Source organism: Callorhinus ursinus, unplaced genomic scaffold (assembly GCF_003265705.2).
Source record: "Callorhinus ursinus isolate GAN/ISIS: 27379988/994484 unplaced genomic scaffold, GSC_fseal_2.0 scaffold12, whole genome shotgun sequence".
Taxonomy (NCBI): Eukaryota; Metazoa; Chordata; class Mammalia; order Carnivora; family Otariidae; genus Callorhinus; species Callorhinus ursinus.
The window spans coordinates 76464947-76483214 of NW_027397074.1; the positions used below are offsets into that span (position 1 = coordinate 76464947).

At 41.5% G+C, this 18268-nt stretch overlaps 1 protein-coding gene across 4 annotated transcripts in view; it reads right to left on the reverse strand.

Moving 5' to 3' along the window:
- KIAA1549 (KIAA1549 ortholog) overlaps positions 1 to 18268 on the reverse strand; it is a 91238-nt gene that overhangs the window by 24197 nt on the left and 48773 nt on the right. For 2 of the 4 annotated variants that reach the window (XM_073899261.1, XM_025854916.2), the window contains exons 15-17: positions 17636 to 17789; positions 11854 to 12171; positions 1434 to 1480 (exon numbers count right to left, since the gene is read on the reverse strand). In XM_073899261.1, coding sequence (XP_073755362.1) covers positions 1434 to 1480; positions 11854 to 12171; positions 17636 to 17789 — 519 coding nt within the window. The remainder of the gene's footprint in view (positions 1 to 1433; positions 1481 to 11853; positions 12172 to 17635; positions 17790 to 18268) is intronic. The other 2 variants (XM_073899260.1, XM_073899259.1) reach the window with 2 other exon arrangements.

Below are 18268 nucleotides of genomic sequence, written 5' to 3' on the forward strand. Positions count from 1 at the left end.
TCCATCTTATTTAAAAAAAAAAAATCAATTTAATTTATTTCTTGATAAACTCTACCCCCAACATGGGGCTCAAATTCACAACCCCGAGATCAAGGGTCACATGCTCACTGACTGAGCCAGCCACGTGTCCCAGAATTTTTCCATTTAAATTTTTTTTTTAAGATTTTATTTATTTACTTGAGAGAGAGACAGAACTCGAGAGAGAGCATGAGAGAGTAAGCACAAGCAGGGGGTAGGGGTAGAGGGAGAAACAGACTCCCTGACGAGGGACCCTGGGATCATGACCTGAGCCAAAGGCAGACGCTTAACTGAGCCACTTTCCATTTTAAATTTCACAAAAATGTGTTCATAAAATCTCCTTAGTATCTGTAAAATCTTTTAAAAATCAGCCTTTTAAAAATCTGTCAAAATCTTTTTTGTTTCTGAAAGATCTGGATTAATGTGTCCTTTTACATTCCTCTTATTGATAACGATACACAGCTTACTTGATCAAGCTCTCCAGGGATTGATCACTTTTATTAGCTTTTTTCAAAGAACCAACGTCTAGCTTTGTCAATCTTCTCTATTATGCTATTTGTTTTTCTATTTCAATACTTTCTTTTTATTTATTTTATTTCTTTTTAAGATTTTATCTATTTGAGAAAGAGTGAGCGAGAGAGAGAGAGAGAGCACAAACAGGGGGAGAGGGAGAGGGAGAAGCAGACTCCCCTGCTGAGCAGAGAGCCCAACACGAGGTTCCATCCCAGGACCCTGGGATCATGACCTGAGCCGAAGGCAGACACTGAACTGACTGAGCCACCCAGGTGCCCCTATTTCATTAATTTCTATTATTTTTATCATTTCCTTCCTTCTACTTCCCTTAGGTTTAATTAGATGTTTTTTTTTAAACATTGAGATGGATGCTTAGATCACTGGTTTTCAGCCATTTTTCTTTTCAAATATATTTGGATTCATCTAAGGCATCAAAGTCCTCCCTAGGCATGCCTTGAGGTGTTATCCCATAACTTTCACTATGTTGAATTTTCAAGACTCCGAGCTCCATGAGTCTGTCCAAAGTTTTGCTCAGCTTCTCAGTCACCTCCTCTGGAATTAGCAGGTGCCCCTGGGAGAAAGTCTGCCCAAGAGGCAGGGCTCATCTCTCTGGATTTCCTGGATCTTGGCCCCATAGCACTTCACTGTCCTATTAGCTATCTGGGTTTGGTTTTGTTTTATTTTTACATCTTGTCTAGCTTTTCCAATTGCCCTCAGCAAATTATCTAGTCTGTCATTACTGGAAGCAGACCTTAAATTCCACCTTTTTTCTCCTCTTCAGATTAGCCCAAGACAACACACATCATCTGCTCTAAATATTAGCTCAAAGAAGTGAGTTTACAAAATTTTTAAAAACAGCCTAGGTGAGGAAGTTCTAATGCATTTTCTCTTGAAAACTTTACCTTGGCAATGGGCCTGATGGGGGAGTCATTCCATAGTCTTCATATCTCTGGAAGAAAACCAAAAGAAGATAAAGATTAACATTCCACATTTATTAGAAAGTGACAAGAGCAAACTTACAAATTTAGGCTTGCAAGATTAACTTTAAAGAGAATTATTTTCCCATAAAACAGTTGGCATGCCATTTAAGCATTCTGCCATTCAATAATGCCAGAAGTTTCAGCTTGGGGAACTGGGCTACCGGGCTTTAAAAAAACAGACAACTCATTTCCAGACCTTTCTTTCTTTTATAAAAAATATGAGTGACAGACAATCTTCCAGCATCTGTTCTTCCCTACAGGCTCATTCTCTACAAATCTGTATCTTCTGCTAAAAAGGTAGGCCTTCGTGGCCACACTTAGTACAAATGACTCTACCAACATGGGCCAAGATGGTCACCAGAGCCACTGGGTTTCCAGCAGCAATTCAAATATACTCACAAAACTAAAGTATGTGAGCACTGTACTGTGTTAATAGAACATTGTGAAAAGAGAACCAGAAATTAGAGAGACACTTAAAGATGAAGTTACCACATTCAGTTTCTGAAAGTTTTCTGGTTCCAAGGAGGCCCAGCCATACTCCTGCCCTTATGTTCCATCCAGTGCCCCACAGCTTTCAATCAACTCTTTTTACTTGAGCTAATCTCAGCTACCCACGTGTTCTTTGGCTAGAACAATATCAATATGGCATCAGATTTAAAGAAATGTGTATCTATGTCGTGTTCCTCATGGAATCAACACATCCCGACCCTAACATTCATGGGACTCCTACTTCAACACTTCTTTCAACAGCTGTGAATCGCTATTTGGGAGTCAGATACCTCAACAGAGTGGTTACTCTGGACAGAGTCCATCCAACTGCAGTCAGCTTGAACCAACTGGTTGACCAGGATCCAGAGCTCCCAGTGAAGTTACTAAGTCAGCCTTGCTTCTGGACCTGCTCTCATATTAGATATTTTTTAAGCTGTCATTTAATGAATTAGTATTTTGTGGTAAGCGCTATGAGCACTAACTCTGGCCCCAGTAACAGCAACAAAGGGCTCACTACTCTATTTTATAGATGAAATCAACTCACAAGGAAGTTAAGTAATTTCCTCCTAATAAGTCTTTCTGACTCAAAAGACCAGCTTTTAACCACCATTGCACTGCATTGCCCATGGTTCCCAAACCAGATTTCCCCCTTGAATGAATTTCTACTTTATGAAGAAAAGGAGAGGCTTTGGAATCAAACAAACTAACCAAGCTACTCAACTTCCCTGGGCCTATTTCCTGATGCCAAGAAGGATAGAATGAACCCTATACCTCATACAGTTTGAAGGGATTATTACATGTGAAACTGTACTCAAATTACTTTACCTTCTGGCCCTCTCTGCTTCCATCCCCTTGGCAGAGGGAGGGAGAGGAAAACCTTGTAGAGTTCCCCAGCTGAGGTCAAACAGCCAAAGGGGATTATGGAAGAAGGGAAGAACAGAAGGAAAAGGAGTTTCAATTCCTTTTCAAATAATTAAAGGGAAATCTGAGACCAGATAAAGATTATTCACAGTGGCCCCTGTGTTTTTCAGCAGTCTGAATTTTTTAAACATACTCATGTGCAAAATAAAACAAAACAAAAAAAGATCAAAGTTTACATAACAGGATTTCAGGAGGTCCAGTAAGTGATAAACTAATAGAAAAACAGTGAAAACCAGCTGTCCACTCTACCTGTTTTGTTATTGTGGTATAAGGCATTTTAACTCTGTTGTAATCAGAAAAAGGAAGTGATTTTTCCAGATAATGCACGCACCAATGAAAAAGATTAAAAAAAATCACAGACATAATGACAGGTGTTTACTTTAAGTGGGTCACATCTATTAAAACTTTGGGCAACACTATAGAATTTTAAAGTTTCAACCAGCGATGTCAAATAAAAATCCCATTTTAATGCATCCCTTCCTTCTATTCAGTATAAAACAGGCCAACAGAGCAAGAAAGCCATGTTAAATGGTTGGTGGAGTCTGGGATGGGTCTGCTTGTAAAATGTCCTGGTTCAGACAATCACACTTGGTACTTAGAAGACTGCTCCAGGGAGGTTAACTTTACTCAGGAAAGCAGAAATACCACCTATCAAGTGGCCTTCTCACCAATGCATAACTAACATCCTTACACTGGCAAAAAAAAAAAAAAAAAAAAAGACTAAAAAATGTCATTAGTTGGTAAATAAAGATTCATGTGGTAACTGAGGACATCCTGAAATCTACATTATTGTAGTTTTTACGGTAGTCAGAAGAAGGGAATAAAGGATGATCAGGTTCCTCCTGGCAACAAACAGTAATTTATGACCAATTTATAAACATGATAAAATTATACTAGATATGCACAGATATAGCCAGTGATTCTGGTTTTCCACTAAACTGCTATCATCATAAAAACATGTGAGGGTAACATCAAAGGGCCATGATGAGAAAATCACTCAGTTAAGAGTATTTATAAAAATCTTGCTATGGATTTGAATTCTTGGTTAAGATGCTGGATTTAAGGCATTATCACGGAATTGTTCATCTCCAAAGCCTATGAACAATGAACAAATAATCAGTCAAAAATTATTGCTAAAATTCACCTGCAGAAACCAAACAAGCAAAGAAAGGAACAGATTCATGCCATAAACTGAGAAAACTAGCAGCCAAGGAACAAAAAAAGGACTATGGTTACATAATGGTAAAGTAATAAGAATAGCAATTCCTTTTTTAAAGTTCAAAGATGAGACGATAAAAGAATAGAATGAATGGAAATGAGAGACCACAGAATTGAAATAATTTGGGACCTAATTATTGGTGGAAATGATTTGAGGACTGAAACAATGCCATTATGGCTCTAAGAAATCAACTAGCAGGGAAAAGAATAGATATGGCTCCAAATCAAATCAATGCCATAGAGAAAAGGCCCATGATAATCATAAAGAAGGGAGAGAAACCAGGACAATGTAGCTAAAGCCATTAGAGAATAAAAGCATAGGTATAGGAAACAAAGATGAGCCAACCTGAAGATAATTGGTATCTTCGACTCCAATAAAGAGAATAGAGTAAGAAAATTATTTCAGATATAAAAGCAAGTTTCCCTTAAGTGAATGAAAGAGCTGAATCTGAAGATGAAATGGACACTGGCTATTCACGGGGGGAAATTATTCAGAAAAACTGGCTGAGTGCCCAGAATTAGTTACGCTTCCTAGCAGGTAGGGTACATACATCCCTTACCAGGAAAGGGGGAATTAAGATGGCCACAGATTTCTTCACAGAACAATTCAGAAAGCATTAGGAACAGAGAGAAGTGACATATAGATGCCAGCAGCGAACAAGGTCTTGTCAGAAAGTGATAGAACTCTTCCTTTGCAAAACTCAAGATTAAGTCAAGCAGCTCCTGTAGGGTTCCCTCTGGGTGCTGAGTCCACCTGTCCTCCATAGGATGTATCTACTGTGTCAGCCTCTCCGCTCCCCAGCCTGCTCAACACCAATAAATGGCATTTTACATGTCAGCCACCACCCTCATATCCTACATTTAAGACTGGAGGCAGAGGGACAATCAGGAAGCTCTTGCAATGGTGGCGAGATATGAGGGTGGCTCCAACCCACGTAATGCAGAGGATTCGAGAGGAAGAATCTACAAAGCTGCAGCATGTTGAATCGACCCCAACTCCCTGTCCTTGCCCTTCAGTGTAGTCTACCATTTCAACTGCACCCTCCAATCGGTACATTTCTTGCCCCTTGTCCTTTCATCACATTTGCCTGAGAAAGCCCTACTCCCGGATCAATCCAACTGCCCGTTTTCTCCTTGTCTCCACCTGGGTACCCAACTGCTGACCAACAAAACTACAGAACTTTAATTTGCGCCACTATAATTTTGCGACAGTCATTCTCATCAGGGGCTTCAATGCCACTAAGTAATTATTCTTATGTCCCTAAAGGGTTTTCTTTCACTCTCTACAATAAGTACGCACAATCTCTGCTCTCCCTCAAATCCCTTGCCCTGCCACTCTTCATTCATTCTCAATAAATGACTCTGCTTTCTCCACTGTGAAAAACAGAAGCCACAAGGAGATGGAAGGCCTCTCAACTTCCTGTCACCCACTACAAACATGACTGTATCTGTACCCAACTCCTCCCTCCTCCTGCTAGTAAATTGGAAGAAATACATCCCCTCATTTCTAAAGGTAATTCCTCCTTCAGTACTCTGGACCCCCCCTTCCTGTATCATCGAACTCTCCCCCTAGACTGGCTCGGTGCCATCAGCAATTAAACACACTGAGGCCATGAAGATTTTTATTCTCTGAAATCCATTCACTGCATCATGCTAGTTGGGGCCACCAACATCACTCACCAAGATTACTATGACAACTTCCTAAATGTCTCCCCACTTCTGGTCTTGCACTCTAACAAACAATTCTCCAGTCTAAAACGAGAGCAATCTGTCAAAAAGGCACACTGAATTATGTCTTTAGACTGCTCAAAAGTCTTCAGTGTCTGGCCATTACCGTCAGGATGAGGGCTAGGCTCTACCCCTATCAGCTTCCTGCCTTTTCTCTCCTGCCTCATGTCTCACCACTTTTACTTCTCACTCTGTATTAGTCGCCCAGAACTAATTTCACTGTTAAAGAACATTTTGGAGCAAAAATTTTAACAGCCTTATTTCATTATAATTGACACACAATTAACTGCACATATTCAAATATACAAACTGTTAAGTTTTGGCAAATGTTGGTACCCACACACCACGCTCATAAACCAGACAATGAACATATCCATCACCACCCAAGCTTCCTGGTGCCCCTCTGTAATCCCTCTGTCCCATACCCTTTCCCAAATTCACCCCATCCCTTGGCAACCACTGATCTGCTTTCTGTCACTATAGATTAGTTTGCATTTTCTAGAATTACATATAAATGGAATCATACAATATGCACTTTTTTTTGGTTGGGGGGATGGCTTCTTTCCCTCAGCATAACTATTCTGAGACCCAACCATGTTGTCATATGTATAAATAATTCATTCCTTTTTATTACTGAGTAGTATCCCACTGTATAAATTCAGTACCATTTTTGTTTATCTATTTGTCTGTTGATGTGCATCTGGGTTGCTTCCAATCTGAATCTATTACAAATAAAGCTGTCATAATGTACAAGTCTTTGTCTGGACATATGCTTTCATTTCTCCTCAGTAAATATTTCAGAATAGAATGACTGGGTCATAAAGAAGGCATAGGTTTAATTTTTTATGATATTGTCAAACTGTTTTTCAATAGGTTGTGCTATTTTACATTCTTATCAACAGTTTATAAAAGTTCCAGTTGTTCATGTTCTAATAGGTATATAGGGGTATCTCATGATTTATTGCACTTCACTAAGGACTAACAAGATTGAAGATCTCTCCATCTGGTGATTCTTCACATTTGTCTGCTTATTATCTGTATTTCTTCTTTGGTGACATTTGTGTTCAAATTCTTTCTTTTTTTTTTTTAATCAGAGAGAGAGAGAGAGAGCACAAGCAGAGGGGATGGCAGGCAGAGGGAGAAGCAGGCTCCCCGCTGAGCAAGGAGCCCGACGTAGGACTCCATCCCAGGACCTTAGGATCATGACCTGAGCTGAAGACAGCCACTTAACTGGCTGAACCACCCAGACATCCCCCTTTCCCATTTTTTATGGGATTGTTTGATAATACGAATCTTGTTCAATTTATTGAGATCAGCTTTATGGCCCAGAATATGATCTATCTTGATAAATGTTCCATGTACTCTTTTTTAAAGCCAATTTTTAAATTTTAATTCCAGTATGGTTAACATAAAGTGTTATATTAGTTTCAGGTGTACAGTATAGTGATTCAACAATTCTATACATTACTCAGTGCTCATCATAAGTGTACTCTTTAATCCCCATCACCCATGTACTCTTGAAAGAATGTACATTCTGCTCTTCTTGGATAAAGCACTTTATAAATGTCAATTAGTTCAAGCTGAAAATCAGTATTAATTCAAGACTTGTTCAAGTTTTCTCTACCTTAATGATTTTCTATATACTCATTCTTTCAATTATTGAAAGTGTTGAAGTCTCTGCCTATAACTGTGGCTTTGTTTATTTCTGCATGCAGTTCTATCAGTTTTTACTTCACATATTTTGATACTCTGTCATACGCACATAAACATTTAGGATTTTATGTCTTCTTGATGACCTGACCAATACAGTATTATGAAATGATCCTCTGTGTAATATTCTTTACTATGAGATCATTTGGGCTAACATTAATAAAGCCACTCTAGTTTCTTGTGATTAGTGTTAACACGGTTTATCTATCTCCACACTTTTTTTTTTCTTTCTCCATACTTTTAACCCATTTGTGGATTTATATTTAATGTAAGTGTCTTGTGGGCAACAGATAATTGGATCTTGAGTTTTATTCCACTGATAATCTCTGCCCTATAATAGGAATATTTAGACCATTCATATTTAATGTGATTATTGATAGGGCTGAATTTAAATCTACCATCTTGGTGTCTGTTTTCCATTTGTCCCATCTGTTCTTTGTTCCCCTTTTCCTCTTTGTCTGCCTTCTTTTGGACTGCATACTTTTTTTTTTAAGATTTTATTTATTTATTTATTTATTTATTTATTGGTGGGGGAGAGACAGAGAGCAACCATGCAAGCTGGGGGAGGGCCAGATGGAGAGTGAGGGAGACAATCTCAAGCAGACTCCGCACTGAGCACAGAGCCCAACGCCAGACTCAATCTCACGACCCTGAGATCATGACCTAAGCCAAAATCTAGAGTCAGATGCTTAACTGACTGAGTCATCATCCATGGGCCCCAAGACTAAGTATTTTTTATAATTTCATTTTTACTCTTTTGTTGGCTATTACCTATTACTCTGGAAGTTTTTTCATGGTTGCTATAGTTTATATTCTATATTTTTCAATCACAATCTACCTTCAAGTGCTATTATTTCACTTCATGTATAGTATATGAACATCAAAAGAGTGTACTTCTATTTCTCCTCTCTTGCCCTTTGTGCTATTGTGTTTTCATACATTTTACTTCTATATATGTTATAAACCCCATAATACACTGTCATCTTTTTGCCTTAGTAGCCAATTATCTTTTTTAAAAAATTTAAATAAAGAAAAAGGTTTTTTAAACTTTTTAAACTATATTTACATTTCTAGTGTTTTTCACTCATTTATGTAGATCCAGATCTTTATCTGGCATCATTTTACTTCTCCCCAAAGAATTTCCCATAACATTTCTTGTAATGAAAGTCTGCCAGTGATACATTCTTTCAGCTGTTGTGTGTCTAAAAAGTTTTGAAAGTTATTTTCAGCAAATAGAGAATTGACAGTTTTTTCCTTCAGTTCTTTAAAGGATTGTTTCACTGTCTTCTGGACAATGAGAATTTTGCTGTCATCCTCACCTCTGTTCCACTGCATTACAATGTGTAATTGTAATTTTCTCTGGATGATTTCAAAATCTTTATCAATTATTTTGAGCCATTTGATTATTTTTTTTGGTATAATTGTCTTCATGTTTCTTGTGCATAGGGGGTCATCAAACCTTGTGGATCTGAAGATTTATAGTTTCCATCAAATTTGAAAAACTTTTGGCCATTATTTCTTTAATTATTTTTTCTAACTCTCCCTCCCTCCTTCTGGGAACTCCAATTACATGTATATTTAGTCCACTTGAGGTTGTCCCCAGCTCACCAATGCTCTATTCATTTTGTTAGTCTACTTACTCTCTTTGTTTCATGTTGGATAGTTTTTATTACTATGTATTCAAACCTACCAATCTTTTCTTCTTCAATATCTAATCTGTCACTAATCCCATAAATATATATTTTATCTCAGACATTATAGTTTTCATCTCTACATTGATTTGTATCCTTTAACGTCCTCAATGCCTCTAATTAATACATTCAATCTTTTCTCTAGCTTCTTGAACATATGGAACTTCATTATAACGATTTTTTTTTTAATCCTTGTCTACTAGTTCTGTGTCATTTTCCTGTCTCTGCTTATCTGGTTAGTTTTGGTTGGATTTCAGACATTATTAATTTTACCTTGTTGGATGCTATATATTTTTGTTTTTTTATAAATATTCTTGAGCTTTGTTCGGGTTCACATATTGTTTTTATGCTGTTAGGTAGAGCTAGGGAAGCTTTAATCTGAGGCTCATTTTGCCCCACCAGTGAAGCAAATCAATGCTCCTTCTGAGTAATCTAACTGGTGCTCCATGAATTATGCAGCTTTCTACTCTGGAAGGAAATGAACTGTAATAATCAGCTTGGGCTGTCATAACAAAATACCACAGAGTGTGTGGCTTCAACAACAGAAATTTATTTTCTTGTAGTTCTGTAGGCCAGAAAGTCCAAGACCAAGGTTCCGGCAGGGTTTTGTTTATGGTGAGAGCTCTCTTTCTGCCTTCTAGACAGCCAAACTTCTTAGTGTATCCTCAGATGGCAGAGAAAGGGTGCCAGTTCTATCAGATCAGGATTCCAAACTTATGACCTCGTTTAACCTTAGTCACCTCCTTAAAGACCCTAGCTCCAATATAGCCACACGGGGTTTAGACTTCAACATTTGGATTTGGGGGATACACAATTCATTCTACAGTAGGAACTTATTTCCACACCTGTGTGAGCTCTGAGGACTGTTCCCTCTAATCTTTTTAGGTGGTTCTTTCCCCAGTCTTAGGTAGTTTCCTCATACCCTTAAACTGGTCTGTACTCAGGTGAAGAGTCTCTGCAGATCTCTAGAATTCTCTGCTTTCTTGTACTCTCTGTTGTGAAATCTACCTATCTTTTGCCCTCCAGTCTCCAATTCTGTCTTTCTCAACTCAGAATACTGCGCTCTGCCTGAGGTCTTCCTCCCTGCACCACAGCTAGAGACTCTCTCAAGATAGTAAACTGGGACATGTAAAGAGCTCAACTCATTTCTCAATGATCCCTCTCCTTTGCTGCCTAATGCCCAGGATTGTGAAAACCCATATATTTGTATGTGTGTATGTATATATATATATATTTTTCCCCCCTCCTTGTTATTTTAGTTGTTTCTGGAAGGAAGGTAATCCAACTGTGTTCCTCCATCTTGTCCAGAAGAAGTTTGTACTGGGCACTTTTAATTCTGTCTCTGCCATGTTTTTCTACCGCAACCATTAATTAACCTTCAGACTTCCACCTAGATGCCATTTTATCTACAAAATCCTTCTAAACACCTCACAGCTCAGGTAGGTGCTCCCTGGCTGTACTTTCCCCCTGCCAAGGCACCCACCACACAGTTTTAAAATTACTGCTTCAATTGTCCACATACCCCCTTGCCATAATGCAGAAGTTGGAGTTGTGCAGTGCACACACAGCAGGTACTCCATAAATCTACCTGGATTAATAAACAAATGAAAGAAACTTAAAGTGAAGAGACAGCAGCTGAAGCCACATTCACTGTATCAAAGAATTTGTTGTATATCATCCATTTCCTTAAAGATTATAAACTACCAGTTATAAATATGAAGTATTTAATATTTATAGTTATAACATTAAAAACTGTTAGGTAGAGATGGATGGTATTTTCCCCACATGCTAGCAGTTATTAAAGGAAACAATCTATTACTAACCACATACTTTGAAAATTCAAACCAATTTCAGAGATAAAGATTCCTTTAACATGTGTTCACTACCACCCAATTTCACCTTAATGTAACAAAATCAGAGGACCCAGTATAAACACTCCTTGAGAAACCGGGTCTAATTAACTTCCCTCCAGCATCAAATGTTTTAGTCCAATCATCCAATGTGGAATTAGCAAAAAAATATTTAATGTTACATCCTTCAGTTTTACTTCTTCCCCCATATTTTGAGAAGGCACATTTGAAAGGACTGATGGAATATGAAAAAAATAAAGGATAATAAAGGAAGATGAAATCCTGAAATGTTAAGTCCTAAGATGGAAACTTGATATTTGAAATGGTTGTCCTTGCCTGCCTGTGGGCTAGCTGCCTATAATCCTGGAGCCTCGAGAACCGCTCCAGTCCCAGGTGGCCTTCTAAGAAGAAGCCCAATGATTTGGTACATTCTAAACTGTACCTTTTGTAAAGACATCAATGAGAATATGCTTTGACAGTTGTCCCACCTCCATTTCACGACACTGAAGGGAACCCAGGAAGAGACTCCCATAAAATACCAGAGTTGCATAAAAGGATGCTTCCAACATTAAGAATTAACTCAGGAGAAAATGATGAAAACTGAGGTCTCCCGGCCAAGCTTTAATTCTGATCAAATGAATTCAGTATTATTGTAGTGATTCTGAAATTGAGGAAGTCAGGCAACAAAATTCCAACATCTGGCCCATGAGAGCATTCTAGAAGGCCAGTACTTACGCTACACGGGTTGTTGGCCGTCTGAGCAGAGCTGTAGAAGGATCCCCATTGGGTCGCTCGCCTCTCATCCCGGGAAGGGGTGCTGTTCACAGGCAGGACGGCTGGGACCCCAGGGCCTGCGACCGCGGCACTGGCAGGCTGGCTGCTGGGGGCCACGAGAGCAAAAGCATCATCCAGGAGGGAGTGCATGGTCTGGCGCGCCTCCTCGATTGACGGTTGGGGTGGGATGTACTGGGAGGCTGGGAAGGGCAGGCCTGGATACCTCCCCAGCTCAGCAGAGGATGGGGTCTGCACATCGGCCGGGAGATCGGGATCAGACTACGGCAAGGCAAACAGCAAAGGGAACAAGGATCAGATGTGAGCTTCTATGGTGACTCGAAAACAAAACTACAGGGCCAAAATGGAATTTAACAATTTTCACTGACATTGAGGAAAAAGTTTACTGTAAGAATTTTTTAAATAACAGCTATGGGATGGCAGTGGCAGAGGGAGCTTGAATTAGGATGAAAGAAAAAAGTGAAAATAGTCAACAATCATTTGGCCAGCAAAACTCAACCAGTTATCTGAAATGCATTTCAATACCTGCAAGTATGTATTTTTATTAAATACCCCTAAGGAGCCAAAAACTGTCTCAGAGTCTTATATACTAAAATACCAAGTCAACTTTCCATAGATACCAAAAACTAAAGCAGTCTATTGACTCTAGGAAGAAAAAGTCACCCTACACACCCCCCCCCCAGAAGAGATCAAAGTCACCGCCACAGTGCACCTATGTGTATACAAACAACTTTAATACTTACTATAACAACTGATTATATTGGTAAATAGAGAGTGTTTATTCAGAAACCACATGTCTTTCAAATGGCGCTACCTCTGAATAACATGAGTCACCCAGAAAGGTTTAAATTATATTCTATACCTACTGTCGAAGAGGCAGGGATATAAGTAACAATTAAGGTTTCTTAAAAATCTTATTTCCTGATACTGCTTTATGAGCAAAATGCTGTCATAATATACACAAGAGACAAAAGAGGAAACCGATGTAGGAGGAGGCCCTCCTGGTGTCAGTGGCGCCGGAAGCGCATCATCACTGTTACTGCCAGTGACGCCCTGAAGAGAAGCGGCTCTGCACGAGGGGCTGGTGATCCTGTGCCCTCCATGAGGAAGGGTGGGCGCCTTGTATCCAGAATGCTTTGCTCGTCCAACTGGCCCAGTTTAGCTCAGCTGCTTGGATCACCCTACTTAAGGGGCCAAAGGAGACATTCCTGTCTGTATTGATGTTTGGATCAATGACTCTTTTATAAAGAAAAGTCTCTGTTCCACAGATACATCCTTATTCTCAGACAACTGTCTAAAATGCTTCCTCATGGGGTGCCTGGGTGGCTCAGTCGGTTAAGCGGCTGCCTTTGGCTTGGGTCATGATCCCGGGGTCCTGGGATGGAGCCCCACATTGGGCTCCCTGCTTGGTGGGAAGGCTGCTTCTCCTTCTCCCTCTGTCTGCTGCTCCCCCTGCTTATGCTCTCTCTTTCTCTGTCAAATAAATAAAATCTTTAAAAAAAATAAAAAATAAAATAATACAGTGCTTCCTCATGTTTAGGTCCTGTCCAACAGATGATCATTATTATTCATGCCAGCATTGAACACTGAAGAGCAGCAGCTGTTTAACCCCAAACAGACAGAAAACCACACTACGGCCTGGCATGCCGCACATGGCCCGCAGACCTGTTTCGCTTGGCCTGTGCGGTCTGAAAAGAGCCAATATTTCTTAAAACCTGAAAATTTTATACTAAAGCTCAGATTTCTGGATTCTCTCGGCAGACTCTGAAGCTGTGGCATCACCAGGCCCTGACTCCTCCACAGAAACCACGGCCCTTGAGCCATGACCACCCTCTTGAGGTGGGGCTGGCGCCCTTCCCCTCCCAGCAGCAAGTGGGTGGCCTCGCTGCCACGGACAGGACACCCTGGTCCCGGAAGTCTCTTTCCTTAAAACTGGGCTATCGCAGGAAAGGTTCTACTAAGTGACATCTGTCACCTAGGGATTCTAAGTAAGGATTTGGAGCCCCAAAGGGCTCTTGGATCTGTGACAGAGCCCTGGAAGAACTCTGTGGCCCTTTCCCTGTGAGGTGGATAAAAGGTCCGTGCACAGGCCCTTCTCCCGTTCTTGGGTTTTCCTGGGGAGTAGAGACGGAAGACTGAAGCCAGGAGTGTGTCACCAACCTAACAGTCCACAGTAGAGCAAAAGGAAAAGTGTCTCTGTAAATACATCCCACTGGTAAGTGAAAGGGTCTCTGCAAAGACAGAAGCGATGCTCCTGGTGGTTCCAGTAAATGGCTAGGTAGCTGTTCTTCAAAAAAAAAACAAAAAAGAAAGCAAGAAAGCAACAACCGGCCCAAAATGGAGTCATTGCCCCCAGAGAGCAAAGCAAGACTTGACCGCACTTTCAGCCTCTCCCAGGAATGTGACCTTTAACCGGTCAATCTGGAAATTCCTGATCAGCACGAGTGAGGTAATCTGCACAACAGACCCCCTCCCCCCTTTCCCCAAAGAAAGGTGACCTTGCCTGAAACAATCCACTCTTTGTTAGAAAACTTCCTTTTCTGCCCCCCCTTCGGTCTATAAAAACTTTCCATTTTGTACCACCCCTCGGAGCTCCTTTCTACTTGCTGGGTGGGATGCTGCCTGATTCATGAACTCCTGAAGAAAGCCAATGAGATCTTTAAATTTACTCAGCTGAATTTTGTTTTAGAACACTGCACGGCAAGGAAGCGAGCGTGCGGCCACATAAAAAACTGCAGGCCCGAACTGAGATTCCAATGGTTTTAACTTTTACAGCAAGAAATACACTGTGAAGCTGTGAAGGTGGGACTCATGAATCCTGCCAAGAAGGCAAAGAGCTACGGAGCCATGACATCATAGCTTCCAGTTCTTTCTACCTCTAACAGGCTCCTCGTTTGGGAGGCTCCACTACCAGCACCTTGCAGGCCAAGAAGAGGTCTTGTTCATTCTTCTATATCCCAACACCTGCACAGTGTTTCACAGATAGGTGGTACTGAGTAATAAATGGGTAACAGTGGTCTATGGACGTTAAGATTTATCCAGAATCCCCGTTGGAATTTGAATTCCGCTCTCGTGAGTCTCAGTCTGATAGCTTCATTATTGGTCAATTTGTTTCCTTTGTAAAGATATGCATCCACCTATCATTCCTGAGAAATACATAGGAAGTTTTTGTTTTTGTTTTTTTTACCTTTAGTCATCAGAGAGGATGTATGATCAGATACCCTGACTGGCCGAGGACAGTCTCAGCTTATGCCTGCTGTCCCAATATAATCATTAATAGAACCTTCTATCACGCTCCCAGGTGTCAGGTTTGGATGATAAATTAGATCAGGGGTATACAAACTTTTTCCGAAAAGGGCCAAATGGCAAATATCGTAGGCTCTGAGTCATACAGTCTCTGTTGCTCTGTTATGGAAGTCTACCACTCAGCGAGAACAGCCAGAGAGAACACGCAGATGAACGCGCATGACAGTGTTCCAATAAAACGTCACAGAAACTGGTCGCTAGCCGGATTTGGCCTGAGGGCCACAGTGTGCTGAGGCCTGAATTATAATGGTAACCCCTAGCTGCCAAGAAATACAGGAATATTTCTTTCGCCCTAGGAGAAAGAGCTCATAAGGAGAAAATATTTTGAGGGTGAAGTGTAAAATTTAAGAAAAAACATGTATGTGTAGTAAAATCTTCAAGATGAAATACTACCTAAGAAAAAGTGAGTTCCACAAAAAGGCATTATCTTTGAGAGCATGTGTTTTAGAATTTTTATAGAAAGTAAAAAGTCCATCTGAGAAAAATTTCATTTTAGGGAATCTCTGAGAAATGAAGCCAGCTGACTGAGGTGGTGCTCTCCAGGGCAGGGTTTATTTCCACCAGCTTTCGGAGGAACCTCTGCACTTGCTGCTGAGAAAAAAAAGCAAGAAGTGAAAAGACGATCCAGGCCCCCCCTGAAGGCGGCCTGATTTTGGATTACTGATGAAGACAAATGGAGAGGTCAAGGGGAAGACACAAGACCCAATGGCATCAGATGACAGAACTAAGGGGTTCTTTAGAAAAAAAAAAAAAAGAGGGGACAGAATTGAAATAGCACTGGTGCAGATTTTCGTTGAGGGAATGAGCCCTGGCTGGCTAGGGAAGTAAGGGGGTTGGGGGGAAGGAATGCCCCCTTCTTCTAGTCATTGGTTTCACACATCAGGCCTGCAAGTCCCGGGGGGAGACAAAAGCCAAACAAGTGAACATCCTGGGGAGCTAAGGGGACAGTCCTCCCAGATGAAGCCAAACACCACAGACGCCGAGACAACCACCTGTCCAAAGCACAACAGCAGTACAAGAGCTCCATCTGCTGTAAGAACTGCCGGGACCGGCTCCCCGATCTTAGGAACTCAGTCACAGCCTTCCAAAACAGCCCGAGTCAGGAGCAAAGCAGCTGAGTCTGTACAACCCTGCACCCCTCTGGGACTGCACCAATCCTCATAAACAGGCGCGGCCAGTCTTTAGGACACTAGAAATACAGGAAGTTGCCAAGGAAAAGTCTGGTTCTTTCAGATGACCACGATTCAATGATATTTAGCCCCAATGTCAGTGTGGTGTTTGGCAGATTTGTATAATCAGGTTTCACATCTTTCAGGGTTAGTTATTTGTGTAATTAGGAGACAATGGCTAAGGGTACACAAGCTCTCTCCAAAGTGATCACGTACATCACAAACCCCTTCTCCAAGGATGTGGGTTTGTTTTGTTTTGTTTTGTTTTTCCTCTTGCTAATTTCTCTCTAAACAAGGATGCCTCTGGGCTCCCTGCTCAGCAGGGAGTGGGCTTCTCCCTCTGACCCTCCCCCCTCTCATACTCTCTCTCTCATTCTCTCTCTCAAATAAATAAAATCTTAAAAAAAAAAAAATTTAAACAAGAATGCCTCTGTGTATCTCTGGAAGGAGGAAGGGGTCTTGTGCTATGAGCCAGGCCTGCCCCAGCACAAGGCTACCGGTATCCACTGTGTGTCTGGCACTGCTAGAGGCAGCCACATCTGGAGCTCCCTCTCTGTCTGGGGGTGTCTCGCAGACCCGTGGGGAGGGGGGCCCTTTCTTCCCTACTCAATGGGGTCTGTGTATGGGTGCCTTAAAGCCATCAATGTCTGCCTTGAGCACTTCAAGCAGTTCAGAGTGGGCCCCTTTCCATTTGAAAACAAAAACACCCAATTCTGTATTTTTTAATTTCCATTAAGCTTTTTCTTCCATTAAAATTATACACGTGCACACACACACACACACACACAGAGAGAGAAAATACCTTCTTAGCACTCCAGGAACAGAAGGGAGAGACAAAACCCTAAATATCCTTCCTATTACCAAGAAACCCAAACAACTCTCTGACCAGGGGAAGACAAAAAAAAAAAAAGAAAAGAAAAGAAAAAGAAAACAAACTTCTGTTTCCCAGTTAACCTCAAGGAGGACCCATCCCGAAGCACACGACAGCAGGACTTGCACACAGAAAGGACCGACACAAGAGTTACATTTCCAGGGGCTCACTCAGCAGCCTGCTGGTCTCTGTGACTCACGTCTCCCCTCAAAGGAGCAGCCCACCGGCCCCCTCCCCCCAGGCCTCACGGCCCAGCTGGCCCTGGAGTGTCAGTCATCTGGCAACACGACAGCGCAGGGCCTTGGCCGCCACTGTTCACTCTCCTTCCCCTAAGAGCCACCCCACCCTGACCCCAGAAGCGAGAAGCAGCATTACGTACTGGGCAACCAATGTAGGCGGAGTTGTGGACACCGGGGGGCCTTTTGTAAGTGCCATCGCTGTCTGTGGTGATGAGTCTGTCCTTCTCAGCATCTCCGGGGCAGCCATTGACCTGGTGTTTCCGGCGTGGTTTGGGAGATCGCTTTATCCTGGAGCTTCCGGGGTGGGGTGGGGGTGGGGTGGGAAGAGGTTATCTTCATAGGAAATAAACCTTCCTGCCAGTAGCTTATCAACTAAACACTAAGTATTTTCTGAGCATCTGGGATGTGCTGGCCACTGTGGTAAACACCCCACAGGATATAAACAATGTGTAAGACACAGACTCTGCTACAAGAAAGCCACAGTCTACCTGAGCATATTAAATGCATGGAACAACAGGGAATCATGTAAGGTAATAAAATACCATGACTTTTTTTCAGACATTCAGAAAAGGGCAAGGTCAGTGTGACCTACTGATACCGTGGCTGGCTATAGGGCCTGACCTGGGTCTTAAAAAGCAAGTACGATCTACAGAGGAGGAGGGATATGGGGAGAGGGTGTGAGGTGCAGGCACCAGCATCCTGAGGGCCAGAAACAGGAAGCAGATGAATGTGGGTGGGGGGCGGAATGAGGGGACCAGCTAACGGGGAGACAC